The 20303-nt window shown below is 41.0% G+C and overlaps 4 protein-coding genes across 5 annotated transcripts; 3 read left to right on the top strand and 1 right to left on the bottom strand.

Annotated features, from left to right (window-relative positions):
* Nucleotides 1–764: 764 nt before the first annotated feature.
* Nucleotides 765–3793, top strand: LOC143000623 (granzyme K-like). Its single transcript, XM_076150014.1, has 5 exons — nucleotides 765–966; nucleotides 1081–1219; nucleotides 1510–1648; nucleotides 1804–2079; nucleotides 3177–3793. Exons 1-5 carry the CDS (start codon nucleotides 903–905, stop codon nucleotides 3363–3365), a joined length of 807 nt encoding a protein of 268 aa, XP_076006129.1. The 5' UTR covers nucleotides 765–902; the 3' UTR covers nucleotides 3366–3793.
* A 2400-nt stretch (nucleotides 3794–6193) lies between these two features.
* Nucleotides 6194–12786, top strand: LOC143002577 (granzyme K-like). 2 transcript variants are annotated; one of them, XR_012963804.1, is made up of 6 exons: nucleotides 6194–6395; nucleotides 6510–6663; nucleotides 6896–7034; nucleotides 7213–7482; nucleotides 7696–8017; nucleotides 12462–12786. XR_012963804.1 is itself a non-coding variant. In XM_076152749.1 (5 exons), the coding sequence occupies exons 1-5, from the start codon at nucleotides 6332–6334 to the stop codon at nucleotides 7882–7884; spliced, it is 816 nt and encodes a 271-aa protein (XP_076008864.1). In that variant the 5' UTR covers nucleotides 6194–6331; the 3' UTR covers nucleotides 7885–8329. The 2 variants fall into 2 exon arrangements, 1 of the variants encoding a protein (XP_076008864.1); XM_076152749.1 differs by lacking the exon at nucleotides 12462–12786 and having other exon boundaries at nucleotides 7696–8329.
* Nucleotides 10752–12476, top strand: LOC143002588 (granzyme K-like). The gene is made up of 5 exons (XM_076152761.1): nucleotides 10752–10895; nucleotides 11017–11155; nucleotides 11388–11526; nucleotides 11697–11972; nucleotides 12194–12476. The coding sequence occupies exons 1-5, from the start codon at nucleotides 10832–10834 to the stop codon at nucleotides 12377–12379; spliced, it is 804 nt and encodes a 267-aa protein (XP_076008876.1). The 5' UTR covers nucleotides 10752–10831; the 3' UTR covers nucleotides 12380–12476.
* A 2169-nt stretch (nucleotides 12787–14955) lies between the features above and the next one.
* Nucleotides 14956–20287, bottom strand: areg (amphiregulin). The gene is made up of 6 exons (XM_076150002.1): nucleotides 20045–20287; nucleotides 19092–19268; nucleotides 18729–18954; nucleotides 18175–18330; nucleotides 16846–16957; nucleotides 14956–15319 (listed from the first exon to the last, which is right to left on the bottom strand). The coding sequence occupies exons 1-5, from the start codon at nucleotides 20079–20081 to the stop codon at nucleotides 16864–16866; spliced, it is 690 nt and encodes a 229-aa protein (XP_076006117.1). The 5' UTR covers nucleotides 20082–20287; the 3' UTR covers nucleotides 14956–15319; nucleotides 16846–16863.
* Between the last annotated feature and the right edge of the window lie 16 nt (nucleotides 20288–20303).

Raw genomic sequence — 20303 nt, 5'->3', positions numbered from 1 at the left:
CAAAAAGCCAGCCCTCCACCTCCACCACCCAATTTGCTGTATCCCACGACAACCTAGTCAGAGATGCAGCAGAAATCACGTAGGCTTCATCACCGCACAGACAGATGATTCTCACAGGTCTGCAACACATCATTGGACTATACAAACTACAACAGTGACTCAGCATCACTGGAACCTTCTTGGTAGTTGTCATTTAAATATCTAATTTGTCATGTCTGAGACTGTCTGAGATCGCAGTCTTAGACATGTCCACCCACTGCCAATTATAAGCTTTAGCGTCCAAAGGCAGCAGCATTTTGACATTACAGAAATTTAGGACCAAAATCTCACAATCTCATTGTTGCTGTGACCCTCGTCTGTAAAGCGATGCAGATGGATCACAAATGTACGTCATGTTTTTGCTTGCATTCACTGCCATCTGACAATCTGACAAGTATTAAACTTGGCAGCCTGGCACAGACTACAACCAACCACACACTACTGACACACGCATGAATAAAAGATGACATGGTGAATATGAAATCTATTCTCTTCTTTGCAGCTTCTTGGGTTTGTTTCCATTTCTTGCTCAGTCACTTCTGTCTATAATGCTGTGACTATTTTCACAGCATTTGGTATGTTTCACTTTGCCCCACAAACCTTCAAAAAAAGCTTTCTTCACAATCACAAGATGACGTCACTGAATATAGTCATGGAGTAACGTGTGAAAGACATCGCCCACCAATTCTCACTGAGCCGTGTGTGTGTGTGTGTGTGTGTGTGTGTGTGTGTGTGGCCTCTTCTTGACTCTCTTGTCAGACCACATCTTTTGAAGTGAACACATAAAAAGCCCTGCATGCATCAGAAGTGGATGTTAGTTTGTCCTTTGCATCAAAGTTTGATCTTCCTCCAGACTAGAGACGATGGTCTGCCGCAGGGTCCTCACTGTTATTGTGTCGTGCATGGTCTTCCTCATTGATGAAAGCAGTAAGTTGTTTGTTCTATATTGCAAAAACTGTGAATGTGTAACAGATGATGCAAAGTAATATCGATGCATTTTTGCTGCCACATTGGTGAATATCTTTCTCTATTTTATTTTAGCTCATTGTGCTGAGATCATTGATGGGAAGGAGGTACAGCCTCATTCCATGCCCTTCATGGCTCTGCTGGAGGGCAAAGGTTTGTGTGGAGGGATACTGATCAGTCCAAAATGGGTTCTCACTGCTGCCCATTGCGATAAGTAAGCTATGATATGATATTACTTTAACTTTTAGATTGATGCTAAAATCTACACACTTTCTAACACCTGACAATTGAAACTTGCAGTACATATTTGCCTCAATCGCTGTAGCACCTGTTTGAAAGCGACTTCGCCTTTCTACTGAATTAATTTGTTGCCCACTGCAGATTGTACGCTGACTAAGACCTAATTTTGTGCATTTGCATAATTTAAAGCTTAGTAGGTAGATTCCTTTTAAGTTTCATGACCTGTTGCTGCATATGGAAATCACATGTATGTTCCTCTCACAGGATTGATAAAGCGATGTTGGGGGTGCATTCCATCAAAAACAAAGCGGATGTCTCCAGACAGACCCTAGAGGTCAAACGCAACATTCCTCATCCCTGGTATGATCCGTCAAAGAAAGTCAATGACCTCATGTTGCTTGAGGTAAGATCAGAACAGAGAGTAAAGATTCTAGGTGAAGTTACCATATTTGGTTGATGATTTGTCCAAATATATACAATATATGTAAATATCAAATCAATTTTTTTAACCACCTAAACAGAACTGCAGCCGTGTGATTATCGTGTCTATTATTCCAGCTTAAAGAAAAAGTGAAGCTGACCAAGCAGGTGAAATGTCGTCCACTGAGCGATATAGCCAAGGACCCACCAGCAGGCACCAGCTGCCTAGTGGCTGGATGGGGGATGACAAACAGGAATGTCAGGGAACCTTCTGACGTCCTGATGTCCGTCAACGTGACTGTGATTAAGAGAGTGAAGTGCAACTCTCGTCCGTACTACAACAGTAAACCAGTTATCACCGACAACATGATATGTGCTGGTTCAGACGGGACAAACATGGCTGATACCTGCAGCGTAAGTTCAGTTATGACACCAATTTAATAATAATAATACATTTTATTTGTAGAGCACTTTTCATAGTTAAAAACAATCCCAAAGTGCTACAGAGTACAGCAAAATTAAAACAGGTTTAAAAACAAGGGAACTATGACACAGTGTGTTAAAAAAATGCTTGTTTAAAAAGAAAGCTTTTCAGGCCTTTCTTAAATGAGGCAGTCGTTTGTGGTGCCCCCAGGTGGTCTGGGAGGGAGTTCCACAGGTGCGGAGCGGCTGAGCAGAAAGCCCGATCACCCAATGTACGGAGCTTGGTTTTTGGAGGCTGGAGGGTGCCTTTGTTCCCAGAGCGGAGGTTACGTTTGGAGGTTTGTGGTGTGAAGAGTTCTTTGAAATAGGAAGGGGCATTCCCATGGATGCATTGATGAGTTAGCAGAGAGATTTTATAGTCGATCCTGAATGATACAGGAAGCCAGTGGAGTGAGTGAAGGATGGGTGTGATGTGGTCATATTTCCGTACGCTCATCAGGATCCTAGCGGCGCTGTTCTGGATGTACTGTAGTTTTTGTAGGCTCTTGCCAGGAGTATCGATGAGAAGTGCGTTGCAGTAGTCCAGCCTTGAGGAGACAAAGGCGTGGACCAGTTTTTCCGCATCTGACAGACTGAGTGTGGGGCGGAGTTTGGCAATGTTCCTGAGGTGGTAGAAGGAGGTTTTGCAGAGATGTTTAATCTGGGTGTCAAAAGTGAGATGATTGTCAAATCTGACGCCCAGGTTGGTGACTGTTGAAGACAGAGGTACGTTTTGACCAGAGAAGGTGATGTGTGTTATTGGGGATGGCCGAACTTGATGTGGTGTGCCAACTAAGAAAGCTTCTGTTTTGGAGCTTTTTAGATGAAGAAAGTTTTGATCTTAACCTAACCACCCTATCCCTAGTTCATTAGTTCTCATACCTCCACCAAGGCTGTACAAACAGACAAATATTATCTGATCTTGAACAGCAGCAGCATTTTTTTTTACAAACACACCCCTTCCTTTCTAAACAGTGTCTCCTATGCCGATACTGGCGCATTTGCCGGTGCCTTGCCGATCCTTAACTTTTCTTGTTTTATCTCCCCAGGGTGATTCGGGAGGGCCGCTGCTGTGTAAAGGTGTGCTTGTAGGGGTCACCTCTTTCGGGGGGAAAAAATGTGGAGAGAAGAATAAGCCTGGCGTGTACACGTTTCTTAACAAGAAACATCTCCTGTGGATCAAAAAGACAATCAAAAAGCATGAATATGATGATGAAAGGGAGGCTTTGTTTGACTAAGCCTGACCATTGATCTTTGATCCTCTTGGGTTCCACATTCACTTAATGAACTGGATCAAGATCACTCTACTTCACTTAAACAGGATATTAATAATTAAAAGTGAGAATAATGAAAGTTGAATCAAAACAAAACGTTTAAAATCCAGTGCCGCTGTTTAGGCTACAGCATTTTCCAAATTAATTCATATCAATGAGGTCCAGAAAACAGTGTCCAGTGACAGACATTTTTTACAATAAGAATTTCTTGTTTGTTTTAAACTAACATTGTTTTAATTTGAACAACATGTAGATTGTTGTTTCCATATTCTAACTGCCCTTTCCTGTATGATGCATCAAAACAAACACCAACTTCTTTATAAAAATCAATGCTTGAAAATATGTTGAAAAGTTAAATGTTACTTAAGGAACCCAATAAAAACATAACTTGACCCGTGTCTTTTTATATCCATCAATCTCCTTTTACACTCACTTTCATTACAGTCCAATCCAATGCCTCCTCTGACCGGAACCTCAAAGGTGCAATGGACTAACCAGCACCACATTATGGGATTGATAAAGGGAGGATTTATTGCAGAGCTGTTGCATCACACGGGGCTGCTGAGGTGTTCCTATGAAACTCCTACTTACTTACTACCTACTTTTATGTAAACAAGCTCTATTGGCCCTAAATTCTAAAATTAAGGGTAATTTTTGTGATAATGGGTTGGACTGGAGTTAGATTCAAGGTGTAACACAAAATTTATTGAAAATGTATACTTGATGCTCTAAATTAGTGGTTCTCAAACTGTGGTACGCGTACCACCAGTGGTACAGCAACACCCCCCCGTCCCCCCACTCCGGAGTCGTGTGTGTGTTTTTGAACATGCTGTGGGTGTAAGAGGGACTGCCCCATATAGGAGAGTTGTTCATATGAGAGTGTTCTAGTACCAATCTGTTCAATGTGGCTGTGACTGACAAAGGTCAAAATGAATAATATTCTTATGAGGAATAAATTTGCTTCCTGCTTGCGTTATAGTTTATTCTGTATATACTGTATTATGGTACATGTACTTTGATCGATGACAATAAAGTTGAATCTAATCTAATCTAATTTTGCATAGCAGCTGAATAGGGTAGGCCTACGCTACTGTATTTTAACATCGGCCGTAGTGGTGGTACTTGGAGAGCCAAATATTTTAGGGTGGTACCTGATGTAAAAAGTGAACCACTGCTTTAGATAACAGTCAAACTATTTGGGGTCAATTTGACCCCAGAGGACAATAGGTGTATGTAAAACAAGAGGACATTACGAGGGTTAAGTCAAACTGTGATGGTGCAATTCATTCAGTTTGCAGTTTTTCTGGTCCTGACTTTGTGCATTTAAATGGCTGACATGCAGACATTCATGTTTCAATGCTAGAAACTCTTCGATTCACAGCAAAATCATCTTCATCTTTGTTAATAATGAGTTATATCTGTGACTCTATGGTGGTCTGCAGCCCCAATCATCTTTTTAATTCTTTATTGTTTCGACAGTATGTGTTTGTTGTGTTCTTGCATTCCAGTCACCCATAGTGAGTATGTGTTATACAGATTTTTCTTCTTATCATTTCTGACAAAAAATGTATTACAGACAAAAACAGAAACCAGTTAGTGTTTGTGCATCTTATATTTCACTGTCCAACATGAATACTGAAACAACCAAGGCATTTTAGGTATTGAAATGTTGATTCACGTTGTTCTTTTCAGGTCATTCTCATCGAGTTCTGCACTTGGCCTTGAGTCCATGTGAAACCCAGGTATTCTCTGCCGGTGCAGACCAGTGTGTTCACATCTGGGCCATGTAGCAACTATCACTGTCATCAGAAACTTACCGCAAGTGGATGGTAATTATTGTCAGTGGTCTTTGTTCCCCTCACTTGCTTTCTTCAAATGTTTGCACATTTCCTGTCCCTGCTGGTTAACCTCATCGCCAAGACAGCACAGCACTAAGTCAAGCTTACTGTCAAAGCTGAACACAAAACATTTACATTTCAATGTAGATATTTTGTACCATGTTGTGATATTTTATGGACCTTTCTGTAAACATTCAAAGTTAAGTATCTGTTTGTGAAGCTAATTTGTCTAATTTGTGAGAATTTGATAGGCTGTTGAAATAGAATCTGATATTGATTGAGTGGTTTTAATTGTGCTTTATTTTAGTTATCATGTCTTTTTTCCTTGTGTAACTCTAACTTAACAAACATGTTAAATTAGCATGTGTGTATTATAATCTGGAAACATCAGAGGTGGAGTTGCTTGAGGTTTATTGATTTGTGCCACTTTTCACATATTATAAACATATGATTTGTGGTCAAACAACTGTGGAGAAGAATTTAACATTTATAAGAGATAAATTGTAGAGGTGACCACACTTCTGCAAGCGTTTACTGGAAGAGTAGCTGTGTTGAAGGTTTCTGTTGGAGAAAAAAAGGCCACTGCCATCTGACAATCTGACAAGTATTAAACTTTGCAGCCTGGCACAGACCACAACCAACCAACCACACACTACTGACGCACGCATGAATAAAAACATGACATGGTGAATATGAAATCTATTCTCTTCTTTGCAGCTTCTTGGGTTTGTTTCCATTTCTTGCTCAGTCACTTCTGTCTATAATGCTGTGTCCATTTTCACAGCATTTGGTATGTTTCACTTTGATCCACAAACCTTCAAAAAAAGCTTTCTTCACAATCACAAGATGACGTCACTGAATATAGTCATGGAGTAACGTGTGAAAGACATCGCCCACCAATTCTCACTGAGCCGTGTGTGTGTGTGTGTGTGTGTGTGTGTGTGTGTGTGTGTGTGTGTGTGTGGCCTCTTCTTGACTCTCTTGTCAGACCACATCTTTTGAAGTGAACACATAAAAAGCCCTGCATGCATCAGAAGTGGATGTTAGTTTGTCCTTTGCATCAAAGTTTGATCTTCCTCCAGACTAGAGACGATGGTCTGCCGCAGGGTCCTCACTGTTATTGTGTCGTGCATGGTCTTCCTCATTGATGAAAGCAGTAAGTAATTTGTTCAATATTGCAAAAACTGTGAATGTGTAACAGATGATGCAAAGTAATATCGATGCATTTTTGCTGCCACATTGGTGAATATCTTTCTCTATTTTATTTTAGCTCATTGTGCTGAGATCATTAATGGGAAGGAGGTACAGCCTCATTCCATGCCCTTCATGGCTCTGCTGGAGGGCAAAAATAAGGGCCGCCCTTTCAGGTGTGGAGGGATACTGATCAGTCCAAAATGGGTTCTCACTGCTGCCCATTGCTATAAGTAAGCAAATGACATTACTTTAACTTTCAGATTGTTGCTAAACTCTCAACAGTTTCTAACATCTGACAATTGAAACTTGCAGTACATATTTGCCTATTTCCCACTGCAGATTGTACGCTGACTAAGACCTCATTTTGTGCATTTGCATAATTTAAAGCTTAGTAGGTAGATTCCTTTAAAGTTTCATGACCTGTTGCCACATATGGAAATCACATGTATGTTCCTCTCACAGGATTGATAAAGCGATGCTGGGGGTGCATTCCATCAAAAACAAAGCGGATGTCTCCAGACAGACCCTAGAGGTCAAACGCAACATTCCTCATCCCTGGTATGATCCGTCAAAGAAAGTCAATGACCTCATGTTGCTTGAGGTAAGATCAGAACAGAGAGTAAAGATTCTAGGTGAAGTTACCATATTTGGTTGATAAATTACACATTTGGGGCAGTTTGTTTTGTCCAAACATATACAATATATGTAAATATCAAATACATTTTTTTAACCACCTAGACAGAACTGCAGCCGTGTGATTATTGTGTCTATTGTTCCAGCTTAAAAAAGCAGTGAAGCTGACCAAGCAGGTGGGACATCTTCCACCGAGCGATACAGGCAAGGACCCACCAGCAGGCACCAGCTGCCTGGTGGCTGGATGGGGGAGGACAAACTTCAAAGTCGAGAAACCTTCTGACGTCCTGATGTCTGGCAACGTGACTGTGATTAACAGAGTGAAGTGCAACTCTCGTCGGTACTACAACGGTTTTATCACCAAAAGCATGATATGTGCTGGTTCAGACGGGACAAACCAGGCTGATACCTGCAGCGTAAGTTCAGTTATTACACCAATTTGATCTTAACCTAACCACCCTATCCCCAGTTCATTAGATCTCATCCCTCCACCAAGGCTGTACAAATAGACAAATATTATCTGATCTTAAACAGCAGCAGCATTTTTTACAAATACACCCCTACCTTTCTAAACAGTTTTTCCTATGTTAAAGTGACAATCTTTAACTTTTCTTTTTTTATCTCCCCAGGGTGATTCAGGAGGGCCACTGTTGTGTAAAGGTGTGCTTGTAGGGGTCACCTCTTTCGGGGTAAAAGAATGTGGCCGGAAGCATAAGCCTGGCGTGTTCACGTTTCTTAACAACGAACATCTCCTGTGGATCAAAAAGACAATCAAAAAGCATGAATATGATGATGAAAGGGAGGCTTTGTTTGACTAAGCCTGACCGTTGATCATTGATCCTCTTGGGTTCAACATTCACTTAGTGAACTGGATCAAGATCACTCTACTTCACTTAAACAGGATATTAATAATTATAAGTGAGATTAATGAAAGTTGAATCAAAACAAAACGTTTAAAATCCAGAGTAAGTGCCACTGTTTGGCCTTCAACATTTTCCAAATTAATTCATATCAATGAGGTCCAGAAAGTGTCCAAAAGTGTCCAGTGACAGACATTTTTTACAAGAATAAGAATTTCTTGTTGTGTTTTAAACTAACATTGTTTTAATTTGAACAACATGCAGAGGGTTGTTTCCATATTCTAACTGCCCTTTCCTGTATGACGCATCAAAACAAACACCAACTTCTTTATAAAAATCAATGCTTGAAAATATGTTGAAAAGTTAAATGTTACTTAAGGAACCCAATAAAAACATAACTTGACCCGTGTCTTTTTATATCCATCAATCTCCTTTTACACTCACTTTCATTACAGTCCAATCCAATGCCTCCTCTAACCAGAACCTCAAAGGTGCAATGGACCAACCAGCACCACATTATGGGATTGATAAAGGGAGGATTTATTGCAGAGCTGTTGCATCACACGGGGCTGCTGAGGTGTTCCTATGAAACTCCTACTTACTTACTACCTACTTTTATGTAAACAAGCTCTATTGGCCCTAAATTCTAAAATTAAGGGTAATTTTTGTGGTAATGGGTTGGACTGGAGTTAGATTCAAGGTGTAACACAAAATTAATTGAAAATGTATACTTGATGCTCTAAATTAGTGGTTCTCAAACTGTGGTACGCGTACCACCAGTGGTACAGCAACACCCCCCCGTCCCCCCACTCCGGAGTCGTGTGTGTGTTTTTGAACATGCTGTGGGTGTAAGAGGGACTGCCCCATATAGGAGAGTTGTTCATATGAGAGTGTTCTAGTACCAGTCTGTTCAATGTGGCTGTGACTGACAAAGGTCAAAATGAATAATATTCTTATGAGGAATAAATTTGCTTCCTGCTTGCGTTATAGTTTATTCTGTATATACTGTATTATGGTACATGTACTTTGATCAATGACAATAAAGTTGAATCTAATCTAATCTAATTTTGCATAGCAGCTGAATAGGGTAGGCCTACGCTACTGTATTTTAACATCGGCCGTAGTGGTGGTACTTGGAGAGCCAAATATTTTAGGGTGGTACCTGATGTAAAAAGTGAACCACTGCTTTAGATAACAGTCAAACTATTTGGGGTCAATTTGACCCCAGAGGACAATAGGTGTATGTAAAACGAGAGGACATTACGAGGGTTAAGTCAAACTGTGATGGTGCAATTCATTCAGTTTGCAGTTTTTCTGGTCCTGACTTTGTGCATTTAAATGGCTGACATGCAGACATTCAGGTTTCAATGCTAGAAACTCTTCGATTCACAGCAAAATCATCTTCATCTTTGTTAATAATGAGTTATATCTGTGACTCTATGGTGGTCTGCAGCCCCAATCATCTTTTTAATTCTTTATTGTTTCGACAGTATGTGTTTGTTGTGTTCTTGCATTCCAGTCACCCATAGTGAGTATGTGTTATACAGATTTTTCTTCTTATCATTTCTGACAAAAAATGCATTACAGACAAAAACAGAAACCAGTTAGTGTTAGTGCATCTTATATTTCACTGTCCAACATGAATACTGAAACAACCAAGGCATTTTAGGTATTGAAATGTTGATTCACGTTGTTCTTTTCAGGTTATTCTCATCGAGTTCTGCACTTGGCCTTGAGTCCATGTGAAACCCAGGTATTCTCTGCCGGTGCAGACCAGTGTGTTCACATCTGGGCCATGTAGCAACTATCACTGTCATCAGAAACTTACCGCAAGTGGATGGTAATTATTGTCAGTGGTCTTTGTTCCTCTCACTTGCTTTCTTCAAATGTTTGCACATTTCCTGTCCCTGCTGGTTAACCTCATCGCCAAGACAGCACAGCACTAAGTCAAGCTTACTGTCAAAGCTGAACACAAAACATTTACATTTCAATGTAGATATTTTGTACCATGTTGTGATATTTTATGGACCTTTCTGTAAACATTCAAAGTTAAGTATCTGTTTGTGAAGCTAATTTGTCTAATTTGTGAGAATTTGATAGGCTGTTGAAATAGAATCTGATATTGATTGAGTGGTTTTAATTGTGCTTTATTTTAGTTATCATGTCTTTTTTCCTTGTGTAACTCTAACTTAACAAACATGTTAAATTAGCATGTGTGTATTATAATCTGGAAACATCAGAGGTGGAGTTGCTTGAGGTTTATTGATTTGTGCCACTTTTCACATATTATAAACATATGATTTGTGGTCAAACAACTGTGGAGAAGAATTTAACATTTATAAGAGATAAATTGTAGAGGTGACCACACTTCTGCAAGCGTTTACTGGAAGAGTAGCTGTGTTGAAGGTTTCTGTTGGAGAAAAAAAGGCCACTGCCATCTGACAATCTGACAAGTATTAAACTTTGCAGCCTGGCACAGACCACAACCAACCAACCACACACTACTGACGCACGCATGAATAAAAACATGACATGGTGAATATGAAATCTATTCTCTTCTTTGCAGCTTCTTGGGTTTGTTTCCATTTCTTGCTCAGTCACTTCTGTCTATAATGCTGTGTCCATTTTCACAGCATTTGGTATGTTTCACTTTGATCCACAAACCTTCAAAAAAAGCTTTCTTCACAATCACAAGATGACGTCACTGAATATAGTCATGGAGTAACGTGTAAAAGACATCGCCCACCAATTCTCACTTAGCCGTGTGTGTGCGTTCGGCCTCTTCTTGACTTACTTGTCAGACCACATCCTTTGAAGTGAACACATAAAAAGCCCTGCATGCATCAGAAGTGGATGTTAGTTTGTCCTTTGCATCAAAGTTTGATCTTCCTCCAGACCAGAGACGATGGTCTGCCGGAGGGTTCTCACTGTTATTGTGTCGTTCATGGTCTTCTTCATTGATGAAAGCAGTAAGTAATTTGTTCTATATTGCAAATACTGTATTGTATGTATGTGTAACAGATGATGCAAAGTAATATCGATGCATTTTTGCTGCCACATTGGTGAATATCTTTCTCTATTTTATTTTAGCTCATTGTGCTGAGATCATTGATGGGAAGGAGGTACAGCCTCATTCCATGCCCTTCATGGCTCTGCTGGAGGGCAAAGGTTTGTGTGGAGGGATACTGATCAGTCCAAAATGGGTTCTCACTGCTGCCCATTGCGATAAGTAAGCACATGATATTACTTTAACTTTCAGATTGATGCTAAACTCTCAATACTTTCTAACACCTGACAATTGAAACTTGCAGTACATATTTGCCTATTTCCCACTGCAGATTGTACGCTGACTAATACCTAATTTTGTGCATTTGCATAATTTAAAGCTTAGTAGGTAGATTCTTTTCAAGTTTCATGACCTGCTACCGCATATGGAAATCACATGTTTGTTCCTCTCACAGGATTGATAAAGTGGTGCTGGGGGTGCATTCCATGAAAAACAAAACGGATGTCTCAAGACAGACCCTAAAGGTCAAACGCAACATTCCTCATCCCTGCTTTGATAGGTCAGAGGTAGTCAATGACCTCATGTTGCTTGAGGTAAGACAGTAAAGATTCTAGGTGCAGTTACCATATTTGGTTGAAGATGATTTACACATTTGGGTCAGTTTTTTTGTCCAAACATATACAATATATATAAATATCAAGTAAATTTTTTCAACCGCCTAGACAGAACTGCAGCTGTGTGATTATTGTGTCTATTACTCCAGCTTAAAAAAGCAGTGAAGCTGACCAAGCAGGTGGGACATCTTCGACCGAGCGATACAGGCAAGGACCCACCAGCAGGCACCAGCTGCCTGGTGGCTGGATGGGGGATGACAAACAGTAATGTCAGGGAACCTTCTGACGTCCTGATGTCTGTCAACGTGACTGTGATTAACAGAGTGAAGTGCAACTCTCCTCAGTACTACAATGGTGAACCAGTTATCACCAAAAGCATGATATGTGCTGGTTCAGACGGGACAAACCAGGCTGATACCTGCAGCGTAAGTTCAGTTATCACACCAATTTGATCCTAAAGAAAGATATTAACCTAACCTTCCTATCCCTAGTTCATTAGTTCTCATACCTCCACCAAGGCTGTACGAATAGACAAATATTATCTGATCTTAAACAGCAGCAGCATCATTTTACAAACCTTCCTTTCTAAACAGTTTTTCCTATGTTAAAGTGACAATCCTTAACTTTTCTTGTTTTATCTCCCCAGGGTGATTCGGGAGGGCCACTGTTGTGTAAAGGTGTGCTTGTAGGGGTCACCTCTTTCGGAAGAGGTTGTGGCCGGGTGGATAAGCCTGGCGTGTACGCGTTTCTTACCGACAAACATCTCCTGTGGATCAAAAAGACAATCAAAAAGCATGAATATGATGATGAAAGGGAGGCTTTGTTTGACTAAGCCTGACCGTTGCTCTTTGATCCTCTTGGGTTCAACATTCACTTAATGAACTGGATCAAGATAACTCTACTTCACTGGACAGGATATTAATAAAGAACCACAGTTTGGCCGGCACCATTTTACAAATTAATACATATCAATGAGGTCCAGTAAACAGTGTCCAGCGACAGACATTCTTTCATGTTACGATCTCACAGTTGGAAAAATTAAGAATTTCTTGTTGTGTTTTAAACTAATTTTTTTTAAATCTGAACAACATGTAGATTGTTGTTACCATATTCTAACTGCCCTTTCCTGTAGGATGCAGCAAAACAAACACCAACTTTTAAATAAAAATCAATCCTTGAAAATATGTTGAAAGTTAAATGTTGCTTAAGGAACCCAATAAAAACACACCTTGACCCGTGTCTTTTTATATCCATAAATCTCCTTTTACACTCACTTTCATTACAGTTCAATCCAATGCCTCCTCTAACCAGAACCTCAAAGGTGCAATAGACAAACCAGCACCAACATTATGGGATTGACAAAGGGAGGATTTATGGCAGAGCTGTTGCATCACACAAGGTTGCTGAGGTGTTCCTATTTAACTGGAAACCCTGTGTAAAGTTCACGTTCCTTGCCTTTCCCAGCAAATACCAATCTGCCCTTTATTGGAGCAGGAACTGAAGTGTCATTGTGTCTGACCAGCCATCAGCGAGTTTGTTTACTCTGTTTCCATGGTTACACAGCACTTATGGGCCCAATAACCACACCTGTGTTCACTGAGTGTGCCAATCACATGAACACTTGAGAGTGTGTCTCATTTTCTGATTACTCATGTATTACTAGTTTATTTTATGATTACTTTTTATGATTTATTTTATACTCATTTTATTTCATGTTTATTATCATGGGTAAATGTTAACCTGGACTTGCATCAGCTGTGTGTGTGTGTTAGATGAGATGCTCTGCTCTGCCCTCCTGTCTCACTCCTCTCTCTCTCTCAAATTGTGCGAATTAGTGTAAATTAATAAATAAATTAAAGTAAAGCAACTTGGTTTCAGGTGTCAGCTTGTATAGTGTGTGTAGGTGTCTCAGGTTTGTCTGTTTGTTTTGCATCCCACTGGTTGGGATATCTTTGTCTCCTTAATGTGTGTCTCTGCCATTTCTGTCCTCACCACTTCATTCATTCAAGCTAGCCAAATAGCACTAGCTAACCAAACTAGCTTGTGCTATACCTAGCTAGCTAATGTTAGCTTGACGTAGTGTAGTTGTAGATGTTAAACCTTTATTATATCCTTTAATGTAATTTCTTTGTATGATACGGTTGAGTGAATACAAGGTGTGTGTGTGTGTGTGTGTGTGTGTGTGTGTGTGTGTGTGTGTGTGAACGTGTGTGCGTGTGCGTGTGTGTGATTAATCATAATAACCTGGGAAACGACACAAACTTTCGCTTTGACTGAGTGGGGCTTGTCTTCTGTATATTTATCATCTCAACTTGATTTGAAACTGCGATAACAGCTCACACTTTGAGTTTCGCTTCTCTCTGCGGAAGATATAGTCGAGGAAATAAAAGAGAAAGCTTGAGACAAATGTAGACCTGCTAAAGGTTTACGCACAATGCTAAGAACAAGCTGTGGCTTTTAAATATGCAAATTTGATTTCAGAGCGTCACTTCTGCCTCTGTGCAAACCCTGGTGTATACGTCACACATTAGTTTGGTCAACACTGCTGTGGGACCAAAGGGAGCATCGCCTATGTCCATGTCCTTCATACAAGATCATTCAAAGCTCTGAATAAGGTTTTTTTGTACATTTTGTTGATTTTTTTGTACTTTTAAATACTAGGGTTTACTTGTAATGGAGCATTTTTTCCATTGTGCTATTATGTACATTGTTTCGTATTTTTCCACAGCTGATTACAGCCTTGAACTTTGCATTTTTCCAGCTTTTGTTTCACTGTCTTGGATTCGCTCACGTCTGTTTTCAGCACAAAGCTTTGCGTTCCATGTGAACTGTTGCCGCCTTGTTGTAGTTTAGTCCTCCTAAGCTCACGGCTCTTTGTGTTCAACCGTCTAATTATGTTCAGGTCTTTGTTTGCATTTGTATTTTAGCTCACCTGGAGATTCCCAGAATAGCTCGGCTCAAATCAGACACTCCCCCTGCTTTTCTGATCCACCTGTGTTACGCCTGCACCCATTCACAAAGCACTGCATGTTACTCCACAGGTGAAAACATTGCAGTGTCATAGCAACCTGGTGGTTGGTGTGTGCGTGTGTGGTTGCAGAACAAATATTTGTGTTTCTTTTAGCATTATCTTGGTTAACTTTCGAAGAAATCAAGTCATAATGCTTTACAAGCCATTTGATTGTCTCACTTGTCACGCCTACAAGGATTTTCCAGTGTCCCATTCTTTCATCATAATGCGCACAATTCCTTTGTGATGAAAGATTCTGTCATAGTTATTTTTGTCTCCTATTCTGCAAATTGCATCTGTGTTTGGCTGTAAGGCCTCTGTGTTTGTGTGAGCAGGCGGCAAAGGCCTGGGATGCATCCAAAGACCAGAATGTAAACACGTCACACCATCAGACACTGTCACGTAACACTGAGACTCTTTATTGGCAATATAATTCCATCCCTTTTCCAGAGTGAGATGTAGAGCGTTTCTGACCTATAACAACAGTACAACAGTAGTGCAATAAATAAAGCTCAACCTACAGTATAGAGCATCAACAGACTGAATGCTCTGCATTCCCATACAAAATCGAACACATAAGGATGGACCTAGATACAAATGTTAAGTTTTTAGCAATAAATAATTACACTCAAATAAATTACATTCTATTCAATTTTGTTTTCCACAGCGTCTAATATCCTGTGAATGCCAAGGCAGTGGATTCATTCTACTGGTGTCAGCATTGCTCCTCTAATCTGCTTTGTCTTTGCCTCGTGCAGCCAGCTGAGGAGAGAGAAACAAAATGTCACCACAAATTGAATGAACATATCGGATAGAAATGGTAACTTGAATTGGAGAATCAGAATCATACAGCTTCAAGTGTGGTCCCAGGACAAAGTGATGCTCAATGTAATGCTGTTATTCAGTCATTTTTGTCATTCAAAGAAACTTCAAGGAATATTGAGGTTATGGAGGAAATTGGGTTTTGAAACTATTTTCACATTCCCCCCAAAAATGTTTCCATGGCAAAAATGATATTCAGTCTAAAGACATACAATTGACAAACACAACATGAAGACATTTTTGAAGACAGGGACATCTGGCTGCCAAACTCTGATTGAAGATAAGATGGAGGAAGTTGTTGGGGCCTGATGTTTAGCAATATCTGTCTCTGCTTTTATATGGGTGGACACTGAGTGACACGCACAGTATGAGCAGAATGCCGTATGGCCACATTGTTTGTCTGCAAAGTAGAAGTGCGTGTGTGGGTGTGTGTGTGTGTGAGAGTGTGTGTTTGTGTATGTATGCATGCATGGGCAATACTAACTGAATACACAGAGCCTGTGTGTGTGCGAGTGTGTCTACCAGTCTGTATGGCCGATTTGACCGCATGACTTAACAATGTAAGTTGAGCAATTAAGCTCTTAGGGTCATCACGTGTGCCGCGTGTAAAAATAGTTATTGTTTACCACGGGGTGAATGTGTATGTGTGTGTGCGGTTTGTCTTTATATGGTGTTGAGATGAGACAGACTGAGACATCCTGACTAAGCCGCTCTAACTCCTCTGGTTGGGGATTCCTCGTAGCATGATGCAACTCTGACTGGGCTCAATAACAACAACAACAGGCACATGAGTTCTGTCACCCTGAGCCCACTCTTTCCTGTTTGGCTTAGGAGTCACGTGAGTGCAGGAGCTGACACCACCTTTCAGCGGCATTAAGCAAGACATACATCATCGAAAGACGCGAAGAGGAAATACAACAGTGGCCGATTGCAGCATCACAACATTGTATGGAGCCTCAGCTGGCCAGCATCTGCACTCAGGGTCCCTTCGCTTTAGGTTTTCACTTATTATTGTTGTGGTTTCATTTGCTACTTCCATTGCGAGCACGATTTATTTACTATAATTTCATCCATGTATACTTTTTATACATTTTTATGGCTATGTATAGTTTGACTGGTTATCTGGTTTGTGGTTATTTTGCCAGGATTCCTTTAATGGTTATAAACTTCCTTTTGATTAACCATGTGGCTGGGTGGAGCACTGCCTGGGGAAAAAGCCAGTAACGTTTTTCATGCAGATCCAACAGGTTAATGCACTAATAGTCATTGATTTCCAATAGGTGTAGTTTGGTACAGATCCAGATCACTTAATTTATCATTTCACTGCTTTTAAACAAGTACAATTTTATAATCTTTGAGCCACATATTCACACGTAGAATTATATTCATTGTTGTTTCACTTGGCAAGCTGTAAACAAGCACAATAGGTGTTTGTGTAAGTAGGTCAAAAGCAGAGCGACACCTACTTGGCTGGTATCCAACGCTCACACCATGACATCGCCAATGGGTTTCTGAAGTTTCTCCTGTTCTGTCCCAGTTCCCAGGTAGGCTGCCAAGAAGTTTTTATGTGTCCTGTAACTTCAAAAGACATTCAATATGAGTACAAAAGTAACACAGAATGTTATCACGTGATCACTCTATTCATTTCAGTTGGGATCATATTGTAAGATATGCTGAATTTAGTCAGTGTGTGCTTTCATTCGGAGAATCGGTACACGTCTGGCTCAGATCCCATCAGGACTCAAAATTTAGAGTCACAGTCAGAGAATTTACAAGCGTAAATACAAAACATACTGTGCGTCATACAATGAGAAAGTATTTATTTTTTCTAAATTCACAGGAACTAGTGTGGCATATAGGAGGTTCCATGTTCGAGGGTATAGTTGAAGTTTTGGCTAAAATCTTCAAGCTGTTAACAAAGAAAGAATGTATGTTATGATCAGGAGTACAGTTACTAGACGTGTACTCAGTATTATAGTAGTATGTGCCACTTTCTCTGATCTTAGTTGTCTTACAGCAGCTGTGCTACATGGACTATTGACTTTGCTCAACACACCCACAACAGCTGCGATATAACTTGGATACTGATTGATAAGGAGCAGTGATTAAGGCTGAGCTGTGCGTGTCAGTCAACGGTGGCTTTAGTATCAACAGTGAGTAATATTGTTAATTAGCCACTAAAACACTTGTATCCATTTATGTGATAAAGGTTACGGCAATGTGTGAGCCATTAGAGAAAGTGACACAGAAAAGCAAAGAAACGTAAACGCTTGACAGCTCACACACACTGCTGGAGTCCATTTTGTGAAACGGTGAGCAATCGTTGCATAGGGGTGTGTTTGGGTGTGTTGTGTGCTTTGTGATGTGTCAGTGTGCCAGGATGCCAGAGAGAGTTTCTGGGCAGGATATGTGTGTTCCAGAGTGAAGTGATTGACTGGAGTGTGGGTGGTTGGCCTTATGCTTGATCTGCCCTATTATAGTAAAAAAATGTTCTCATAGAATCCGGCGGCTTTTATTACAAACCACAGGCCTTAGGTCCTATCATGGTGCCTGGCGACTGATTGAAGTCCCTGGGCATTGGCTTCAGGACCTAACATGGGGTGCAGAGTGAGCAAAAGCGCACTACGAGGCCTGTTTGTGTTCATCTCTCCACACACACACACCCAGGGTCATCGAAAGACCTAATGAACCAATCACTAGATCTTCAGAATGGCGTCAAATAAAGGAGGAAGCTCAGTCTCAAGAGTCTACCCTGGCTAAAGTGTGTATGCACGTGTGTGTCTGTTAATACTCACTGAGCACAGGTCATGAGCAGGATAGCGGTGCAGCTGATTACCGACAGGGCCACAGCGATGATCACCAGGACTGTCTGCACCACCTCAGGCCCGTCCTTCTTCCCCGACCCCAGTGTCTGGATCTCGCAGCGCTCCCCTTCATAACCCTTCATGCAGCTGCAAAGACGCACAATGGCAGCAAATCCGTTACAACGCAATTCATTTACTAGGTACTTACAGAGGAAGTGTGCGTGAATGTGTGTTTGTGTGTGTGTTATTTGTCCCTATGTCATTCCAAAATCTCAAATATATCTGCTATTTCTTTAAAATGTCCTAATGTACGCATTAACCAGATATTTTGTAATTAATTACATTTTACTTCTAGTGTTGAGTTTTGCCAGAGTAGAATTTAGAATTCAGGGATTTACTTATATTGTAATATTTCTGATTTGTCTTATCAGTACTCTCTCATAAGGGGATAATACATTCAGCTAAACTTTCACACCTTCCTGCTTTATGCTGACCATGGACCTCACACACATACACAATGACATCAAATCTGGTGCTGTACTTACACACACACAGGCTCTTGCAGACCCTCCATGTATTTGCAGAAGCCATGGATGCAGTAGCCCAGGTGGGTGGAGGTGCAGGGGTCGTCTGTGGTGGTGGAGGACGTGTCTCCGCTGGTGTAAAACGAGTGCTCGGGGTTGAAGGCAGTGGTGGCCTTGCTCTTATGCTTGTGTCTCCTCTTGCCTTTCTCCCTCTTCCTCTTCCGCTCTTCTTTAGTGAGGTACATCTCTGTAACAGCGGATGAAAGTGTGGCATGGGTATGAGGAAAAGACCGATTTTGGTGTTTTTGCATGGGGTACAATGAAAAAGAGACAAGAAGACAGAGAGGATGAACACCCTCGTGAAGATCTGTTGGGTTTTGTTACCATTTGTAATCGAGCTGTGGTTGGATCCTTTTGAGAGGTCTTCGTCTAGTTCCGTCTCATCGTCGTCACTCAGTGAGCCCAGGAGGCCCTCACCAGAGGCGGGACCCCCAGTCGCTCCACTTAGTCCAATGGAGAACGTTGCATCAGATCGCTGGGCTCCTACAGCATTGCAGAGTACTGTTTGGAGAGGTTAAAGGTCAGATTCTTGTGACTGTTCAGATTAAGCTTTAAAATTCAACATGAGATCAACTCCTACATTACATTACGAGCATTTGGCAGACGCTTTTATCCAAAGCGACTTACATTACATTACCACCCTTCGCAGAGGGGGGAGCAATTGAGGGTTCGGTGCCTTGCTCAGGGGCACCTCGGCAGGGACTGGAACCGGCGACCCCTCCGGTTCCCAACCATACAACTTTTTGTTGTATGGTTGAAAATCCTTTATCTGAGCCTTGCACGGAAATTCAATGTGACTATCTATCCCCATCATGATTACCAGTATAGATGTCATCACTTCTGATATTGATATTCTGATACCTGATACTTTTTATACATTGCCAAACAGGGAGAGCGGCTTTGTGTTGCCCGGGTTACCCGCTGTAGCTACATTTTTGACATTTTGGCGTCTTTATGTCTATAAATATACATGTGGGAAGCATCAAAACCAGTATAACCAGTCTACATTCAAGATATATTGTTATGCATCAATCAAAACCCTGAGAACAACTATGAGTTAAATGTTTGTTCCCATTTAGACTCAAGCTCCATTCTCTAAAATCCATGAATATTTCCGTTGCCTGACAGGTTCTCACTTGCAGAGAAATCTCCCACCCCCAGTACACACACACACACACACACACACACACACACACACGCACACCTTCCTTCCATTCAACTGATTTAGTCTCTGACAATAAACACACACACACAATATACATTCTGTCCACACTTACCGAAACACAGAAGACAGGTGAGGATGAGAGGGTTCATATCCCAGGAGACGATGATGAGTATTCAAGAGTCTTGTGCAAATCTGTGTGTGTGTGTGTTTGTGTGTTCCTGTGTTCCTGTGTGTGTATTTGGGTGTGTGTGTTTGCTCCTTGCTTACAGAGATTGTGCTTTGCTCCCTTTAACCTCCACTGGGGTTGGGTGCAGCCTTTATAGACAACGCCTGCCTCGCATTTCTAAGGGGAGGCAGGGTGTGTGTGTGTG

The sequence above is a fragment of the Genypterus blacodes genome, unplaced genomic scaffold, assembly GCF_046128005.1.
Source record: "Genypterus blacodes isolate CSIRO-AG114 ecotype Tasmania unplaced genomic scaffold, CSIRO-AGI_Gbla_v1 ptg000007l_1, whole genome shotgun sequence".
Lineage (NCBI taxonomy): Eukaryota > Metazoa > Chordata > Actinopteri > Ophidiiformes > Ophidiidae > Genypterus > Genypterus blacodes.
This window is presented reverse-complemented; position numbering and strand designations above follow the sequence as displayed.

Excerpts from the sequence above, each read along its gene's own strand:
- LOC143002588 (XM_076152761.1), top strand. The coding sequence starts at position 10,832 with ATGGTCTGCCGGAGGGTTCTCACTGTTATTGTGTCGTTCATGGTCTTC. Across the intron at positions 11,156-11,387 it reads ACTGCTGCCCATTGCGATAA|GATTGATAAAGTGGTGCTGG; the intron begins GTAAGCACATGA and ends TTCCTCTCACAG. Across the intron at positions 11,973-12,193 it reads ACCAGGCTGATACCTGCAGC|GGTGATTCGGGAGGGCCACT; the intron begins GTAAGTTCAGTT and ends TTATCTCCCCAG.
- LOC143000623 (XM_076150014.1), top strand. The coding sequence starts at position 903 with ATGGTCTGCCGCAGGGTCCTCACTGTTATTGTGTCGTGCATGGTCTTC. Across the intron at positions 1,649-1,803 it reads ATGACCTCATGTTGCTTGAG|CTTAAAGAAAAAGTGAAGCT; the intron begins GTAAGATCAGAA and ends CTATTATTCCAG. Across the intron at positions 2,080-3,176 it reads ACATGGCTGATACCTGCAGC|GGTGATTCGGGAGGGCCGCT; the intron begins GTAAGTTCAGTT and ends TTATCTCCCCAG.
- LOC143002577 (XM_076152749.1), top strand. The coding sequence starts at position 6,332 with ATGGTCTGCCGCAGGGTCCTCACTGTTATTGTGTCGTGCATGGTCTTC. Across the intron at positions 6,664-6,895 it reads ACTGCTGCCCATTGCTATAA|GATTGATAAAGCGATGCTGG; the intron begins GTAAGCAAATGA and ends TTCCTCTCACAG. Across the intron at positions 7,035-7,212 it reads ATGACCTCATGTTGCTTGAG|CTTAAAAAAGCAGTGAAGCT; the intron begins GTAAGATCAGAA and ends CTATTGTTCCAG.
- areg (XM_076150002.1), bottom strand. The coding sequence starts at position 20,081 with ATGAACCCTCTCATCCTCACCTGTCTTCTGTGTTTCG. Across the intron at positions 18,955-19,091 it reads CCACAGCTCGATTACAAATG|AGATGTACCTCACTAAAGAA; the intron begins GTAACAAAACCC and ends CCGCTGTTACAG. Across the intron at positions 18,331-18,728 it reads CTGCAAGAGCCTGTGTGTGT|CTGCATGAAGGGTTATGAAG; the intron begins GTAAGTACAGCA and ends GCGTCTTTGCAG.